This window comes from Vitis vinifera, chromosome 19 (assembly GCF_030704535.1).
Source record: "Vitis vinifera cultivar Pinot Noir 40024 chromosome 19, ASM3070453v1".
Classification (NCBI taxonomy): domain Eukaryota; kingdom Viridiplantae; phylum Streptophyta; class Magnoliopsida; order Vitales; family Vitaceae; genus Vitis; species Vitis vinifera.
The window spans coordinates 7,455,171-7,471,922 of record NC_081823.1 but is presented as its reverse complement, the minus strand read 5'-3'; the positions used below and the strand labels follow the sequence as shown (position 1 = coordinate 7,471,922).

At 32.9% G+C, this 16,752-nt stretch overlaps 1 protein-coding gene and 1 non-coding gene across 2 annotated transcripts; one reads left to right on the top strand and one right to left on the bottom strand.

The window, feature by feature from the left end:
- Positions 1 to 10,247: 10,247 nt before the first annotated feature.
- On the top strand, positions 10,248 to 11,965 carry LOC100250445 (probable long-chain-alcohol O-fatty-acyltransferase 5). The gene has a single exon (XM_002276934.4). It carries the CDS (start codon positions 10,454 to 10,456, stop codon positions 11,495 to 11,497), a length of 1,044 nt encoding a protein of 347 aa, XP_002276970.2. The 5' UTR covers positions 10,248 to 10,453; the 3' UTR covers positions 11,498 to 11,965.
- Positions 11,966 to 15,155: 3,190 nt separating this feature from the next.
- LOC100248652 (uncharacterized) lies at positions 15,156 to 16,686 on the bottom strand. The gene is made up of 2 exons (XR_009465257.1): positions 15,877 to 16,686; positions 15,156 to 15,644 (listed from the first exon to the last, which is right to left on the bottom strand). It is a non-coding gene; the product is annotated as an uncharacterized LOC100248652 (transcript).
- Between the last annotated feature and the right edge of the window lie 66 nt (positions 16,687 to 16,752).

The window sequence follows — 16,752 nt, the reverse complement described above, 5'->3', positions numbered from 1 at the left end:
ATTTCACTGATTTATCACCGACTATTTCCTTTTCATTTTTTGATTCAAAAATTGTAAAATGGGCTCAACTCATAAGCTTATTACACAACGAAACTGCTAACTCTACACGCTTTATGCGCTTGGGGGTGTCTCATGAATTCTCCGCTTAAATAGACATTTTTTGTCTCATCAATTACCGATGTGGGATTGCAAAGATTGAATTTTTAAAAGGCAAGCCAAAAATTAAAGGGTATTGGAGGCCAAGGGACTTGATCATTTGACTTAACACTCACAAGCACCACTACTACGTACCAATCGACCAACCACGTTGTATATAATGAATTGAATTTTATATATATATATTTACATTATAAACTATATATATATATATATATATATATATATATATATATATTATAAATTAATTAGAATAAAATTATTATAAATAAATTAATTTTGGTTATTATGTCTTTTATATAATAACTAAATACAAAATAAATATAAATTTATGAATAAAATTATCAAAAGTTTAAAATAAAAAATACTTATACAAATTATTATCATTTCTTTTATATCATTAAATACATCTAAATTAGATGAATATGCATAAAGTATGTTTTTAAGTGATAAACATTATTATTCAATATCATAACTTATATTATACATATATCAAAAAAAATTTTATAACAAAACAACCTTAATATTTCTATTATTATTTTTTATATCATTTTTTTTAATTTTCACAATATTTCCATGAATTTTGATCAATTTTTGACTTATCGATATTTTATGTCAAAATATCCATTGGTATATCTTCGATATATTCGTAAAATCAAAGTACCGATATATCTGTAATTACCGATATTTTCATCATTGATTCCCGCAAGTAAATACATATTTCATATGAGATTGAGCTTTATAAAGATTTGAAAGATATCATGTATTTGTATACCCAATTAATTGCAATGTTGATTCTCTTGAAGAATGTAAGCCCATGTCACTTGTTCCACAAAAGTATCACAATATATGTTTCCTAGTTGGGATAGAACTATTTCTTGCTAGTAAATTAACAGAGAAGGTTCTACTTGGTTTAGTACAATTTGGAAGATATATCAATGCACTAATTGCACTAAGATATAATACTTCTAAACTGTGTAATTTTTCATTTTCTTCTTTAAGGTGAAATTGGTCCTTGTTCACTTCAAATGAAAGACAACCATGAAGGAATTGAGTAGATGCAATTTGTCCATATAAAAGCGCTTCAACACTTCCCTATATGTGTTGACAAACTAACACACCATTTGAACAATATTTCTCCGTAAGTCAAGACAATATCTTGTTTTTCCCAAATATTTCACTTAAATTTTTTTTATTTAAATAATTGGTTTTTTTTTTTTAGCCTTTAGGAGTTCTTATAAGATTCAAATCATCTATATATACTACAATTATTGTAAGTATGATTTATGATTTCTTAATGAAAACATATGGATAAATTGAATTATTTACATATCATTCTTTTAACAAATACTAGCTCAAACAATTATGTCAAATGTGCCTAGAGTGCTTTAATCCATATAGAGACCATTGTAGTTTGATTGAGTACATGTTATGAGGTATTGAGTTAGTTGCTTCATGCAATTTGAATCCTTCAGAGATTTTCAATTATATCTTAGTATCTATAAATCCATATAAATCAAATATAACAACATCCATGAGACACATCTCATCCTTCAAAGACTATTAAACTTATCAAGTATTGAGATGTGATTACGTCCATTATATGAGAATACGTTTCCTTATAGTCTAAAGTCTTTGCGAGAAATCTTAAGAACAAGTCGTATATATCTCATGATTACATTATTCTCGTTACATTTTAGCATAAAGACCTATTTATATCCCATAGACTTTATGTTTTTAGGTCTTTGAATTACAAGTTCAAATACCCATTAATTTGCTAATAAGTTTTGCTCTGTTTGGATTGCTTTTTTCCATTTTGGTCAATAATTTTTTTTTTCGACATTCATTCATAGTTTATGGTTTTTGATCTTCATCATTTCTTATGATGCACATAGCTTCTTGGAAAGCAAATATATTGTCAATAATAATATTACTACACCTTTGTGTTTCTCTTGTATAACTCCTTTAGATCTCGTTAGTTCTAGGTATCAATATTTCTTTAAGGGACCATTGCTCAATTTATGCATCTTCAGAGGCTACCCTTTTATCAAGTTGGGTCTCATAATTCATTTCTATTAACTCTTTCATATTTATAAGCTTTTCAAGAGTACCAAGTTTTTCATATGTTGTTTCTTTTGTGTTTTTTTAGGAATTATATCATTTAGGCCAATAGCTCTACTATGCTTCAAGCATATCTTAAATTCACTTGACATTACATTTTCCAATTATCCTATAAGGACATTGTTAGCCCAAGGGTTCTCCTAATCGGGTTTTGATGATAATAAACCATGATTAAATGACTAATTGGTTTAATGGTTAAGAATCTCAGGCATAAACTCGAAAATTCATCAAATGACCAAATAGATACAAGATCGAGACGTTTGGAAGACTTGTGATCATAGGAAACTAATGTAAGATAAATGCATGAGTGCACTTAGGATTTTCATACCGTTTCATGCAACTTAGAAAACTTGGTTTATTCTTTAAAACTTTAATTTTATTAAAACCTGAGTTTTAACAAATATACCATAGGCAAAATGTTTTAAAATTGGCATAACAATTCACCTAAAAACCTTGCCTAAGTGTTAGAAAAGAAAGGAATTGAAAAAGATAGGTTTTCGGGGCCAAAAGGCTTAACCGGTCGAGATTATGGCCAACCGTCTCAACCGGTTGAGGACCGGTTGATGGATGCACAAAACTTTCTCTCTCTCCCAATGACTTTCTCTTCTCGGTCGAGGTCCAGTTGAGGATTGGTCGAGATCCTGTCGAGGCAACAGTAACCTGTCAAACATTAAATGCTCCAACGGCTAGTGAACCAGTCGACTCTTAGCTCGATCAATCGAGGTTACCTTTTACTGTTTTTGACTCCCGAGCTTAGAAACCTATAAATTGAGAGCTCCACTTCATTTATTGACAAGAGAACACTTGCAATCAATTGTCTACCTATCTGTTCTTGACCAAAAAGCTCTCATTTCTTTCTTAGTGTATTAAATCATCACTTGCATATCCTTTAGTGCACTCTTGTATGTCATCCTAGCTTTGTCTTGTATTTGAGCTATCTTTAAGTTAGGTTGAGGGATTCTTTCTTGTAAAATCTAAGTGTTAAAGCCTTTAAGAGGTTTGAATCTTGAAGAGATTGTGTAAGAGCCCATTGGAGTCGGAATCCAAGTGTAAGAAGATTGGAAGCTTGGTTGAAGCTTCAAGTTAGTGGAACCCTCACTAGGTTAAGAGATTGAGGAGAGTTGACATAGGCAAGGAAGTGTCGAACCACTATAAAACCCGAGTTTGAATTCTCTAACTCTATCTCTTTATTTTGTTTATATTGTGCTTGAACTTGTTGTGATTGAAAACATTTTTAAAAAACCCAATTCACCCCCCCCCCCCTCCCCCCCAATTTTGGGTGTTTTTCTTAATTAAGTATAGCATTTATTTTTTCAGACATTAATACGGGTTGAGGTATATATTCACATCCGATATATGTGACTTCATCACTGTTTTTTTTGTATCTGTAAAGGCATTAGATAACTAATTTGCAAGTCTTTGAAACTGAATAATCCTTTGAACTTCTAGTTTACAGTGCCTTATACAAGAATCAAGATGAGACAAAGAGGATACATTCCACATATAGACTCTCTATTCTTTTGGAATTGACTTGTTGATTGGAGATAAAATATGTGCTTCAATAACACATATATGATATGATTTATGCAATATAAAAAATTAAATTCTCCAACTTAACTCCAATTGATGTTAAGACCCTAACTATAGATCTAACTTCTACTTTGAGCCTAATTCTAGGTTTACAAGATGAAAAAAATGATAAGTGCAAAAGTTATTATCAACCAAGAAAGTAAAAGGGGTTAACATATATAATTGAGAGACTCGAGACTTGTGAACCACGAAGAATCCAAGAAAAAGTTTGATGAGTAACTCATAGGTATGAAATACTAGCAATAGATGTTATGGAGTAAGATAGAGGGAAAACAACCATAATAGAGGAGGTTTGAAAAAAATACAATCAAGTTCATATGGAAATTTGGAACTCGAAATCTATTAACAACACATACTTTAACTTTAAAGTAAAATATGGAGCACTTTCTTAGGTTAATTTTGGGCAAACTATACATCATTGCGAAGCTTGGGAAGTTAGGAGTCCAAAACTTCAAATAGTGCATAAATCGAAGGTGAAACAAAGAAGTTATGGTCATTTGAAGACAACTATGTAGAGTGGGAAGAACCATTTCAAAATGATTTCAAAATTCAACTTATAAATTTAAAATCCATTTCGAAATGACCCTAATTTTGAAATCACAAACTTTCACTTTGATGTTTCACTTCCTCCACCTCAGGAATTTCATCTTAGGCACTCTATTTACCTTAAGTGGGCCTCACACGACTAGAAATAATGATTTTATTATTATTATTTAGTTATTTTTAGGTAATTATTTGTAAAATAAGTGGCCGATAGGAACATAACACGTGTGAGGTTTTTTTGGGGGAAACTATAAAAACTTAATTTTTAGGTTTTTTGGATTTTTTTTAGGTTGGAGAGAAAAAGATGAAGTCAAGATCTTGGTTTGTTTGTTTGTTTTTTTTCCCATTATTATTAATTAATATATTATTTTTTATTTATTTAATTTTCAAGAATGGTTCTTTATCTTTCTTTAATGAATTGTCCTTGTGAAAACACACCCATGAGAGATTAAAGAATTCTCTTGGAGTGTATAGCATGAAAACCTAGGATTAAGGCTTACAGGAAAATAATGAAAAATTGAACTCAATAATTGAATGAATGATTGATTAAAGATATAAGGCTTAGTATTTTGGACAACAGAGAATAACAGTCACTTGTCTCTCTATAATAACAAGAAAACATTTCATCAAAATAACAATTCGCAAAGTGGGTAGTGAAAACATCACCTATTAAGGGTTTAAGATAATAGATAATAGATGAAAAATTAAAATCAACATATATACCAAATCGATATTAAGGACCTAACTTAGAATGTTGTGATAGAGCAATGAGAACATTGATAGCATAACTAAAAAATATGTAAATATGAAAATTTTGGTTGATAACCTAAAGTAAGATTTAAAGGTTAGAATTCACAATTAGCTGTAAGATGAATCTGAATTAAAGTTGGAACATGGAGAATATCATGTCCCCAAGTAGACAAAGACAATTTTATTCTCAAGATTAATGGTTTAGCAATCAATTGCAAATGCTTAATAAGAGATTCAACTAATCCATTTTGAGTATGAGCAACATAATGCTCAACATCAATACAAACTAATGTACAATAATTAAGGAATGTGTGAGATAAGAATTCATCAACATTATCAAGATAAATTGTCTTAATAGAGTGATCAAGGAATTTTGTCTTAAGTCAAATTATTAAAAAAAGTAACCTAGTGAAGGCAACATTCTAGTTAAAAGAAGACAAACATGAGATCAATGAATTGAGACATTATTTAAAACAATAAAATAACAAAAGGGTTCACTAGGTGAATGAATAGGTCAACAAATGTCATTTTGAATGCATTTTAGAAAGATTGGGGATTTAGATACAATCTTAGTAAATGATGGTTTAATAATTAATTTGCCTTATAGGCATATACCACAATTATAATCATTGGGCATCAAAATCTTTTGGTTCTTCAAAGGATGGCTAAAAGAATTAACTTTAATGATACAATGCATCATATAGTATCCTAGATGACTAAGGCATTCATGTCAATGCATAGAAGTTTTTGAGTCATAGAACTTTTGGTTCATGAGAACATATGATTTAATGGGTTTAATAGTTATTTGATATAACCTACATGAGTAAAAAGGAAGCTTTTCCAAGATATGTTTTTTCTCATAAATAATTAAAGTAAAGAAAAGATATTCATTACTACCATTATTCGTAGTTTTAATATGTTATCCATTTTAGTAAATATATTTGAAACTAAGAAGATTTTGATTGGATTTAGTAGAAGAAAGAGCATCATTGATGCAGAATTTAATTCCATAAGGTAAAATAATTGTTGCTCTTCCAGAGTCTTGAATTATGTCGATAGGACTTGATATGTTATTAACATTAGACTTAGTTAATGTTAGGTTGGAAAAATATTTTTTATAACGAAGAATTGTGTGTATTATAGTGTAATCTATGAGACATGCATCCATAATGGATGTCTTATAATTTATTAATGTAAGAGAGATCCATATATCTTCAAATATAAATAAAGAAAAAAATTTAGATATGAAATGATCATATGTAAAAAGTAAAATGTGAAATAAATTGTAAAAAATGTATACTATAGATAATCTATTCAAAAGAGAATAACATAGTAAATCGACTAGCAAAGAACTAAATAGGAACATAACATTTAATCATAACACACATTTCCATCACTAATTAGATGTTCAATTTTTCCATTGGGATTCTCAAAGAAGTGTGAAACATCTAGATAGGTTAAGTCCATTGTGCAATCACCACCATCAATGAAGTTTATTTCAACCTCTTTCCTTTTTGCTTTTATCAAAACTTAATAAATGTCAACCGAATGTTTTTAAGTATGATAGGTACATGACAAATGTTCTTTCATACCACATTTATACCATTCATTCTCACAAGTATGTTTGCTGGGCTTTTTTAACTTTTGCGGCAATTTTAAAAAATTATAATTAAAAAATGGTAGTTTTGAAAATATTGATAGATTTACGGCAATTTTGGCCACGTGGAAGGTGTCTTTTGAAGAGACACCTTCCACAATTTTCAAAATCATGAAAGAATTGAATTTAAGCTAAAGGTGTCTCTTGAAGAGACACCTTCTACAATTTCAGAAAATTTGATTTATATTAAAGGTGTCTCTTGAAAAAACACTTTCCACGTGGCAAAAAATCCAATATGTATTAAAGGTGTCTCTTGCGGAGACACTTTCCACGTGGCAAAAAATCCAATATTCATTAAAGGTGTCTCTTGAAAAGACATTTTCCTCAAAAATTTGAATGTCTTATAAATTTGATTTTAAAGCTAAAGATGTCTCTTGAAGAGACACCTTCTACAATTCCTAAAAAATTTAATTTATACCAAAGGTGTCTCTTTAAGAGACACCTTCTAGAATTCCAAAAAATTATATTTATACTAAATGTGTCTCTTGGAAAGACACTTTACACAATTCCACAAAATCCAATATGTATTTTATTTGTGGAAATGATTTTAAAGCTAAAGATGTCTCTCTTTAATGTATGAAAATTGTGGAAAGAGACACTTTCAGTATAAACCAATTTTTTTAAAATAATAGAAGGTGTCTCTTGAAGAGACACCTTCAATATAATTCCATTTTTTGGGAATTGTGAAATGTGAGTGCTTGTTCAAAAGACACTTTCCATAATTTCCATTCAAACAGTGGAAAATTTTGAATTTATGCTGAAGGTGTCTCTTGAAGAGACACCTTCCATAATTACAAAAAAATGGAATTATATTCGGACACCTTTCATAATTTTTAAAAAATTGGTTTATACTGAAAATGTCTCCTTGAATTTAAATTTCAATTTCAATTTCAATTATTGTAGGTACTAATCTAATCAGGTTATTATTTTTTTATTTTGTTGCAACCCCCGTTTGATTCCCAAGTTTGTGCAATCCCCGTTTGATTCCCAAGAAAATCCATCCCCCATTTGCTTTCCGGGAAAATCCATGGAAAACCCCCTAAAAAAACAAATTTTCAATTTCAATTATTGTAGGTACTAATCTAATCAGGTTATTATTTTTTTATTTTGTTGCAACCCCCGTTTGATTCCCAAGTTTGTGCAATCCCCGTTTGATTCCCAAGAAAATCCATTCCCCATTTGCTTTCCGGGAAAATCCATGGAAAACCCCCTAAAAAAACAAATTTTCAATTTCAATTATTGTAGGTACTAATCTAATCAGGTTATTATTTTTTTATTTTGTTGCAACCCCCGTTTGATTCCCAAGTCTGTGCAATCCCCGTTTGATTCCCAAGAAAATCCATCCATCTCCCATTTGCTTTCCGGGAAAGTCCATGCAAAACCCCCTAAAAAAACAAACAAAAAAATGTTTTTTTTTTGCTCCGTGCTTTCTGGATCTGTCCAGGGGTCTCTTTGCTTTTGTGCCATTGGATTGAAATTTCACAAACCCTAAATCCACGATTTTTGAGCCACGCTGAAAAACACAACCTTTCCCCTCAAATCATGATCACCTTTCTCCTCAAATCATGATCAGATTACCAAATAGCTTATGTTTTTTAATAAAAAAAAATTGGACAGATACCCTGTGCGCGGGCTGGACTGGTAGGAAATATTGGGAAATTTTTTTTTTCAACTTTCTCACACTTTCTTGGCAACCAAACAGAATCACAACAAGTCAAACCACAAAAAAAATTAAAACTTTCTCCATTATTTTTAGTCTACTCAGTTTCATTGTAAAAAAAAAAACAAAAACTTTATTTTTTTTACAACTTTCCCACACTTTCTCGGTGACCAAACACAACCACACCACCAAATATAACCACAAAACTTACAGAAAACACCAGGGGCAATGGTTTCTCAGATCTGTACTTCACTTTCTTCCTATTGGTGTTGAAGCAAGGATCTCCACCTCATGATCAGCGTGTGGGATAGTGGGTTTTCGGGCAGAGGAGTTTTGATGCAGAGAAGAAAAACGAGAAGGGAAGAGAAGAAAAACGGGAAGGGAAATGGAAAGGGGGGAATGGGTTTTCATATCTATCCTACGTGTTTAAAAGTGACGTAGAATTGGAATTATTTTCCAAACTATGGTATTTTAAATATTATTTTTTTTAATTGCAGTATATTTATCAAGAATCCTATGTTTGCTTGTGGTTCTATCATTTTTCAGGTTGTGTTTTTGAATTATTCCACTTGTAGTAGTTTGAATTGCTTTTTCTATTCTGAGAATGATTATAATCATCATGGCGCTAAGAATTGTGTCTACCATGATTGTGACTGAAAATTTCATTATTTTGTTCAATCACAAGAAGACATGAAATTAATTTATATTATTTAGTTTAAAAATTATTTTGATATTGTTACTATAGAAGTCCATTCGAGGCATGAAAAGTGGTAAATATTTTTTCAAGTGTATATTTTTTAATGGCTTTCTCTTCACATAGCATTAATTGTGAGTTAATTTTGAATAAAATTGAGTTATAGTCACTAACTTGAAATCTTGTAATTTCAAATACATCCAATCATAGCATACTTTAGGAAAGATTATAATCTTTTGATGGTCATATTATTCTTTTAGATTATTCTAAAAGATGAAATGATCTTTGAAGGTAAGGTATTCACATTTTAATCCTTCATTAGTGTGATGAAGGAATATTAAAGCTTCAACATGATTCCACGAGCATATATCATTTTCTTCTTTAATATCATTTCCAAGATTAGATGCATCTAGGTGAATTTTAGCATTCACAATCTAATATAAGTAGTTTTTGCCTTAAATATCGAGGGCAATAAATTCAAGTTTGGTAAGGTTTGACATTATTTGAAAACTATATATGAAATAATTTAATTGGAATAATATTTCAATTTATTGAAATACAAAAATGAATAAATTATCTAGCAATATTTTACCAATTAAGTAATATTTATGGATAAAAATATAATGATTTAAGATTTTGCAATATCTTATTGCTATAATATTATTATAAATATATTAAAAAATGCATTAATATTAAGTAATATTAACGAAATAGATTATTTTGTCATAATAAAAATAAGGAAATTTATATAACAGTGAAATATTCATTATATAACTTTTGACTATATAATTTTGTTTTTATAACTAAAAATTATATAATAGATTAAAAATTACATGAATAACTTCTAACTATGTTTAACTTTGTAATTTCTCATATAACTTCTCGTTCTCATAATGAGGATTTTACATATTTTATACATTATTTTTATAACTTTTGGTTATGATTTTTTTTTTCTACATAATATTTGTAAAATGAAAATAAAAAATAAAAATAAAAGTGTAATTTTATTACATATCTTTTACATGAGAAAGAAGAGATTTTCTGACAAGAGGTTAAATCCGGAAAATATGGAAGGATTTTCATTTCAAGAATAAAGTTCTCCGACAGAGGGTATTCGAGGGTCAGAAAGGCGATTCCATAAAAGAGATGACAAGAAAGTAGAGGCCCAGACGCCATTGTCTACTCCCCCATTGGTGATCAACAGACCCAACCTTCCATCCACACTCCAAAAGCATATATTGACACCATAAAAAAGATCTAACAGCAGAAAAATCTAGTGAAAATGGAAGGCGATATCAGGAGCTTGATCACGGTATGTCTCTCTGTTCTTGCATCTCTCTGCTACGCCTATTTCATTGTCTCAAAAATCCCCAAAGGCAAGCTCAGACTCCTTTCTCTCCTCCCAATCTTTTCCATTTTTGTCACCCTTCCTTCCCTTTTCTCATCCATTCTTCTCTCCGGCTTCACCGCCTTGTTCATATCCTGGCTCGCTACTTTCAAACTCGCCCTCTTATCCTTTGATTTAGGCCCTCTCGTCACCGGCCGACCAAAGTCTCTCCCCATCTTCATCATCATTGCTTGTCTCCCCATCAAAATCAAGCAAAATCAGCAACACCCATATAAACCCCCGAAATTGCCTCTGAATTTTGCAGTCAAAGTTTTGGGTTTTGGTCTTTTCATCGGGTTGTATGACTATAAAGAGCTAATACACCCCAATATCTTCTTGGGCGTGCTTTGTTGCCAAGTTTTTCTGTTTATAGAGATTGTTTTCAGTCTTTGCAACTCACTGGTGAAGTCCATGGTGGGGCTGGAGGTGGAGCAGCCGTCGGACGAGCCGTATTTGTCAACTTCCCTGCAAGACTTCTGGGGACGGAGGTGGAACCTCATGGTAACGAATCTGCTGCGCCAAATAGTATATAAGCCCATGAAATCTGCGGCGGAGAAGGTGGTCAGCAGACAGTTGTCGCCACTGCCGGCGGTGGTGGCGACGTTTGTGGTATCCGGTTTGGTGCACGAGTTGTTGTTCTACTACGTCATACGTGCGAGCCCCTCGTGGGAAATGACGTGCTTCTTTGTACTGCATGGACTGTGCGTGGTGGTGGAGATTGGTCTCAAGTCACTGTTTTCAGGCCGGTGGAGGCTGCATTGGGCTGTTTCGGCGCCGCTCACCGTGGGGTTCGTGATGGTTACCAGCTTCTGGCTGTTTTTTCCGCCACTGATAAGAGCCGGGGTCATCGACCGAGTCGTTGGAGAAATTAAATTTTTTTTTGAGCTTGTTAGGGAAAAGATACCCCCATTCAATGCAACAATGTTGAAAAATCTCTGACTTAGTTCTCCAAACGACATAAGATAATGACTTTTATATCCTCACAAATTATGTTGATGGCAAACCAGGGATTAAAAATTGCATATTTTGGTGGGCCATGGATGGTTTATTGTATGGAATTGTTTGATCAACAACAAAAATTAAGGTTACTCAGAATTTGCAGGCAGCAGTCAGTGATCTTCTCCTCTATCGATTGGGCAGTTATTCAGGTTTATGAAGATGACAAACCATGGGCTAAATCAGTATTTCAGGGTGGTTGATCTTAGTGACAGGCTTATTGTTTGGTTTAGCCACAAGACAGGAGACAGTATGGTGGCAAATCTGGGTTGGTTTAGTTATGAGAGAGATGTAAGGCAGATAGGATATAGAATAATGCTCTTAAATCTGAGAAAAACTACAGAGTTTTTAATATCATATTGAAGAATATGGTGCTATTAAAGGTGTGTTGATGTTCTATTGGAGTTCATATTCTTTAGCTGTTAGGGTAGTTAACTTCGCCATGAGCAGCAGCTCAGCATTAGTTGGCACTTCCTCTGGCTAAGCAGAGCCTCAAATGGGACAGTTCATAAACAGAGAACCAAAACAGAGGGAACTTTGGAACTTCTGACCCATTGATATACCTAAAAGTATGGATTTTATACCAAACTGAGATAAACTAAACTTTATTTGCTTAACAGAAGATTATTAGCTCAATGAATGAGGGAGATGTTCAGGGAAACCAATTCTCCCTTTCGTGATCTCATCAATTAGTTTGCAATGCTAATTCACTTGCTGTCTTGTTGTGTAAGTCCTGATTTTGTCTAACATGACCACACCATTACAGAAGTTAATCAAATGAATTTTCTTTAAGCCTCATGGCTTGCAAACTCCATTTAATGCAGTGGGGAAAGTTTGTTCAATGGAGTTAAGTTAATTCATAAAGTATGCGTTAATTATAAGCCAAAAAGCGGAAGTTGGGAGTACTAAAAACACTAATTGAGATACCAGATAGAAAAAGGAAGCATATTTTCAATAGCTTTTCTAACACACTTAGTGAAGACTTGTTTTATGTGTTTTGTCCCAACATGTTGGAAATCTTCAGGAAAAAAATGTATATACAAAGATGAAATACCTTTTCAAATTAGTTCAGAGCCCCTGCCTGCAATGAGGGAAGACTCCTGAGTCCCAATCTTGGAACCATCCAAGCAATCCAGATGTAGCCAAATTATACTCCACCAATCACCACCTACAATGCAACTATAGCCACAAGAAGTTTCTGAATTTATCGTAATCCATAAAATACGACGTTTCGCCAACATTAATATCACATGGTAATGGCTTGTAATATAATGGTATAGGACCACTTTTGTTCTTGTCTTTATACTGAAGGATGAAGCTCCAAATGATAAGACCAAAGATAGCAGCAAAGTAGAAGTTTCTGGGGAATTTTCAAGTTGGGGAAGTTTTTTCTCTCATGGTTCTGCCTGATTTCACTTTTGGTGAGAACTCACTTTCTGGGGATTCAGTTCTTTTAGATTGGATATTAGTGGATCATACTGTATGTCAAAAATTATTCAGTTACTTCTTCAAATGAAATCAGCATCTTCCATCTAACAAAAAATAGTTGTGTCTATTGAGTATGGAAGTGTTAGTTATATCACTATAAATGTTTTAGATCATAAAAGGGAAAGTTTATGGAATGAAGATGGAGTTTGTAGCTGAAGGTAAGAGGCATGCTGTGAAGCAAAATCAAAGACTACTAAAAAAGAAAATAAAAGCATAAGACCATAGCATTAACAAAGTTTTAAGGACAGGTACAACCTCAAATTAGCAATATGCCTCAAAGGCACATGCCCAATGTAACTAAGGATAACCAAATAAGCCAATAGGCACATGCTTTAAGGCTCACTCTTGGGAACTAACTTTGGCTCAACCTTTAAGTAAACCTATTTGCTTCTTGTCCATTAAATAGAGTGAATTGAAATCCATTGAACAGTCATGACATATCATATAATAAAGTTAGTATACGAAAGTTATCATAATATAACATTTAAAGAGATGTTTAAAATGTAAAACATGTAATCATGGCCAGAATATATTTGTAGTCAATCCGTCAGCTATAATCAAACTTAATCCTTGTGCTACCCCACACTAGTGCAATCTTCAGGGTCGTACTGTCTTTGTATCACATTGCCAAAATGCTCATCCTTTGATAATTCATTTAAGGGTATAAGAATGCAAAACTCTATTGCCTTGGCCTCTACCACTTAGCTAGCATTAGAACTCACAACCCCACCTTATGGCTTCCCCCTTGCTACACAAGTGACATAGAGTTTCAAACCATAACTGCATGAAGCACCCGTTATCAGCCTTGACCTCGAAAACCTCAAAGCCCCTTCCTCTAAAGAAAACAAGGCACTTCATAACAACAAACAAAAGGCCATGTGGAAAAATGTCTCAAGAGTAAGCAATTTTCTTTGGGAAATGAAGATTAAGAAGAGACTCAGAAGAAGATGATCAATTTGCTCGAGGAAATGGATGAGTGAGTGAATTATATATCTATATGCCCCTCTCTTGATATGTGGAAACAATTCACCATCATTTATTTTTCCTGTTTCCAAAGCCAAAAAGACACTTGAATCGTTTTTGAAGATGCAGTTCCCCAAGATCAATTGAAAAAACAACATAATTTTACTTTGAAAACTGGTTCCGCGAATCATATCCCTTAGTCATAGTCTTTCTTGGGTCCCTAAAATATTGAAGCCTCAAGGTGATCCACAGAAGACTATAAAGCCCTTTTTAAAAAAAATTAAAAACCTAGTTTCCAAATGTATATTAAAGCTGATAGAGGAATTTCTAAATTTGTACTAAAAACCACAATTTCTAGATGTGGTTTCAAACTGATTTCTTTAGGCTATGTTTGGTTTCAAGAAAATTTGAGGGAAAGCACGAAGGAAAGAAAATAGAGAAGAAAAAGAAAGTGAAGGAAAATAAAAATAAGTTTAAATTTAATAAATTATTTTTATATATTTCTTTAAACTCATTTTACTTATTTTTCTCTATTATAATAAGATTAAATAATTTAAAAATATATAAATTTTAAATTAATTTTAGTTATATGTTATTTTCTTTTATATTTTTATAATGAAACAAAATATGAGAAAATCATTTTCATTAATAATTTTTTTCTTTTCCAGGTATTTTTCGGAACAAGATGGCCTTTAAGGAAAAAGATAAAAAGAAAAGCATGTGGTGAAAGGAATCATTTTGGTCAATATTTAATGGCCAAAATGACCAATTTATTTTACTTGAACCATTGAAATAAAAGTTTTCATAAACTGTGAGGAATCCTATGAACACATTTTTATTGCACTTGAACCATTTTGGGGAAGGGTGGTTTTGGCACAAATATTCCCTTTCAGTATGTAAAGAAGTTGAATAGGAACCAAGTAAAGAAAATCATTCAGCAAGCTGCGCTTGGGCCGACTTCTTTTAATGGGATAAGTCTTTAAATGCCAACTTACCGACCATCTTTTCTTTTGTGCTAGTTTTTCACATGCTTGAAGGTCTAGCTAGGCAAACTAATTCAACCATCTTCTTGAGGGGATATTGTGGCTGCTGCTCCTCACCACATGACTTATTTATATACAAATTTATATAAACAGCAGAACCTCAGACGTTATAGTAGTTGTGCAAATGCAGCAACTGGGGTGTTTTATCTAATTCTGACCAGCTTCGGTTTCCTTCTTCACTATTACAAGGGAAAATGGAGAGAAATTGACTGATTCTCTTTCCTTGATTGATTGTTGTACAGGGATAGAAAACAGAGGAGCTAAAGAGCTTTACCTCACAGAAGTTCACGCAAATGGAGCTGTAAAGCTCATCTAAAAAAACAAACACCTCACCAACTATAGGTATTAACAAAAATGAAAAATAACAAAAAGAAAATAGGCTAATATGCTAAAATCCACTTTCCCACCAGCACCATTGTGTCCGGGTATGCCTTCGTGTCCGTGTCCCCAATGGCCATGCCCTTGTCCATGTCCCCGGTGGCCGTGTCGATGTCCAAATCCCCAGTGGCCTTGTCCATGTCCATATCCAAATCCCCAGCGCCCGTGTCCATATCCATGTCCCCAGTTCTTAGCTTCTTCTACACTTCCTTCTGTCACTGGAAAGAGGAAAACAAAAAAAAAAAAAAGGTTGAATCAGCCACAGTGCTTGATTCTGTTGAGAAGTGGCAAGGGAAATTCCAAGATTCTCATCTGTTATTCGCTGTGTGGTTATAGAGAAAGATTTTCTTCGTATTCACTGAACTATTACTTGATTTTTCTCAGCCAAGAAAATCTGAAACCTCAAATGTGTAGGGGAAAAGTTGTAACTAAACACTGATGAAACTAAACCTGTCACAAAGGCAATTTAGAGAGAACATTCTTCGATGCCTATTCTTAAAGGTTTCTTAAATCAAGAGCAAGTATATGTCCTCCGTGGCATGATGTACAGGACTAGAGGCTCTTGATTTGGCAGAAAGCCTCAACTGGAATGCTTGCAAATATTGTGAGACACTAGGAAAAGTTGGTGAACATTTTACACACCATTCACTGGCATTGGGGTGTGCTGTGCTGATCAAGACTATGTGGGCGCATGCATGGTGGCAAAGATTCAAAGATGAAAGGCAAAAAGTAAGGTTTAAGAATGCGAGAAACTCAGGGGTTTGAGCAGCCTCAGCTATCTCTCTTCCTGAAACCTTAGAGAGGATGAGAAGAACAGCAAAGAGAAGGCCCTGGAGTACAAAAGCCTTAGAGAAAGCCATTTTCTTAGGAGACTAAGGAGAGACTCAAAAGGACATTGTTGGATAGGGGATTTATGGGTGAGTGCAAGCATCGTGAAGACCCCCTATGTATATATGCATAGAAAGAGAAGTTGAAAGATTGATTGTCTACATTCTGGTCCCATTGATTGATTTGTAGTGTAAATGCCCCTTGCCTTCTATGAGTAAAACTCAACATTTTGTCTAAAGAGCCCATACCATTTATGCATAAACACCAAATATTTATCCCATGTATCTATGTTTGTAGGAAGCAATCTGTACAACCTTAAGAACAAGTTATCGTTATAAGTACTTTTTAAACCTTATTTTATAGCCTTTAAAGTTGAACCTTATGTGTATATATTGGAGTTGAGACTGTCCAGAAAGCCCAGGATGCAGCAAAAAACTTATACTTCACAACCCACAATACGTTTACTGCCACAAAAGAGGTTCCATAATCACATGGTAA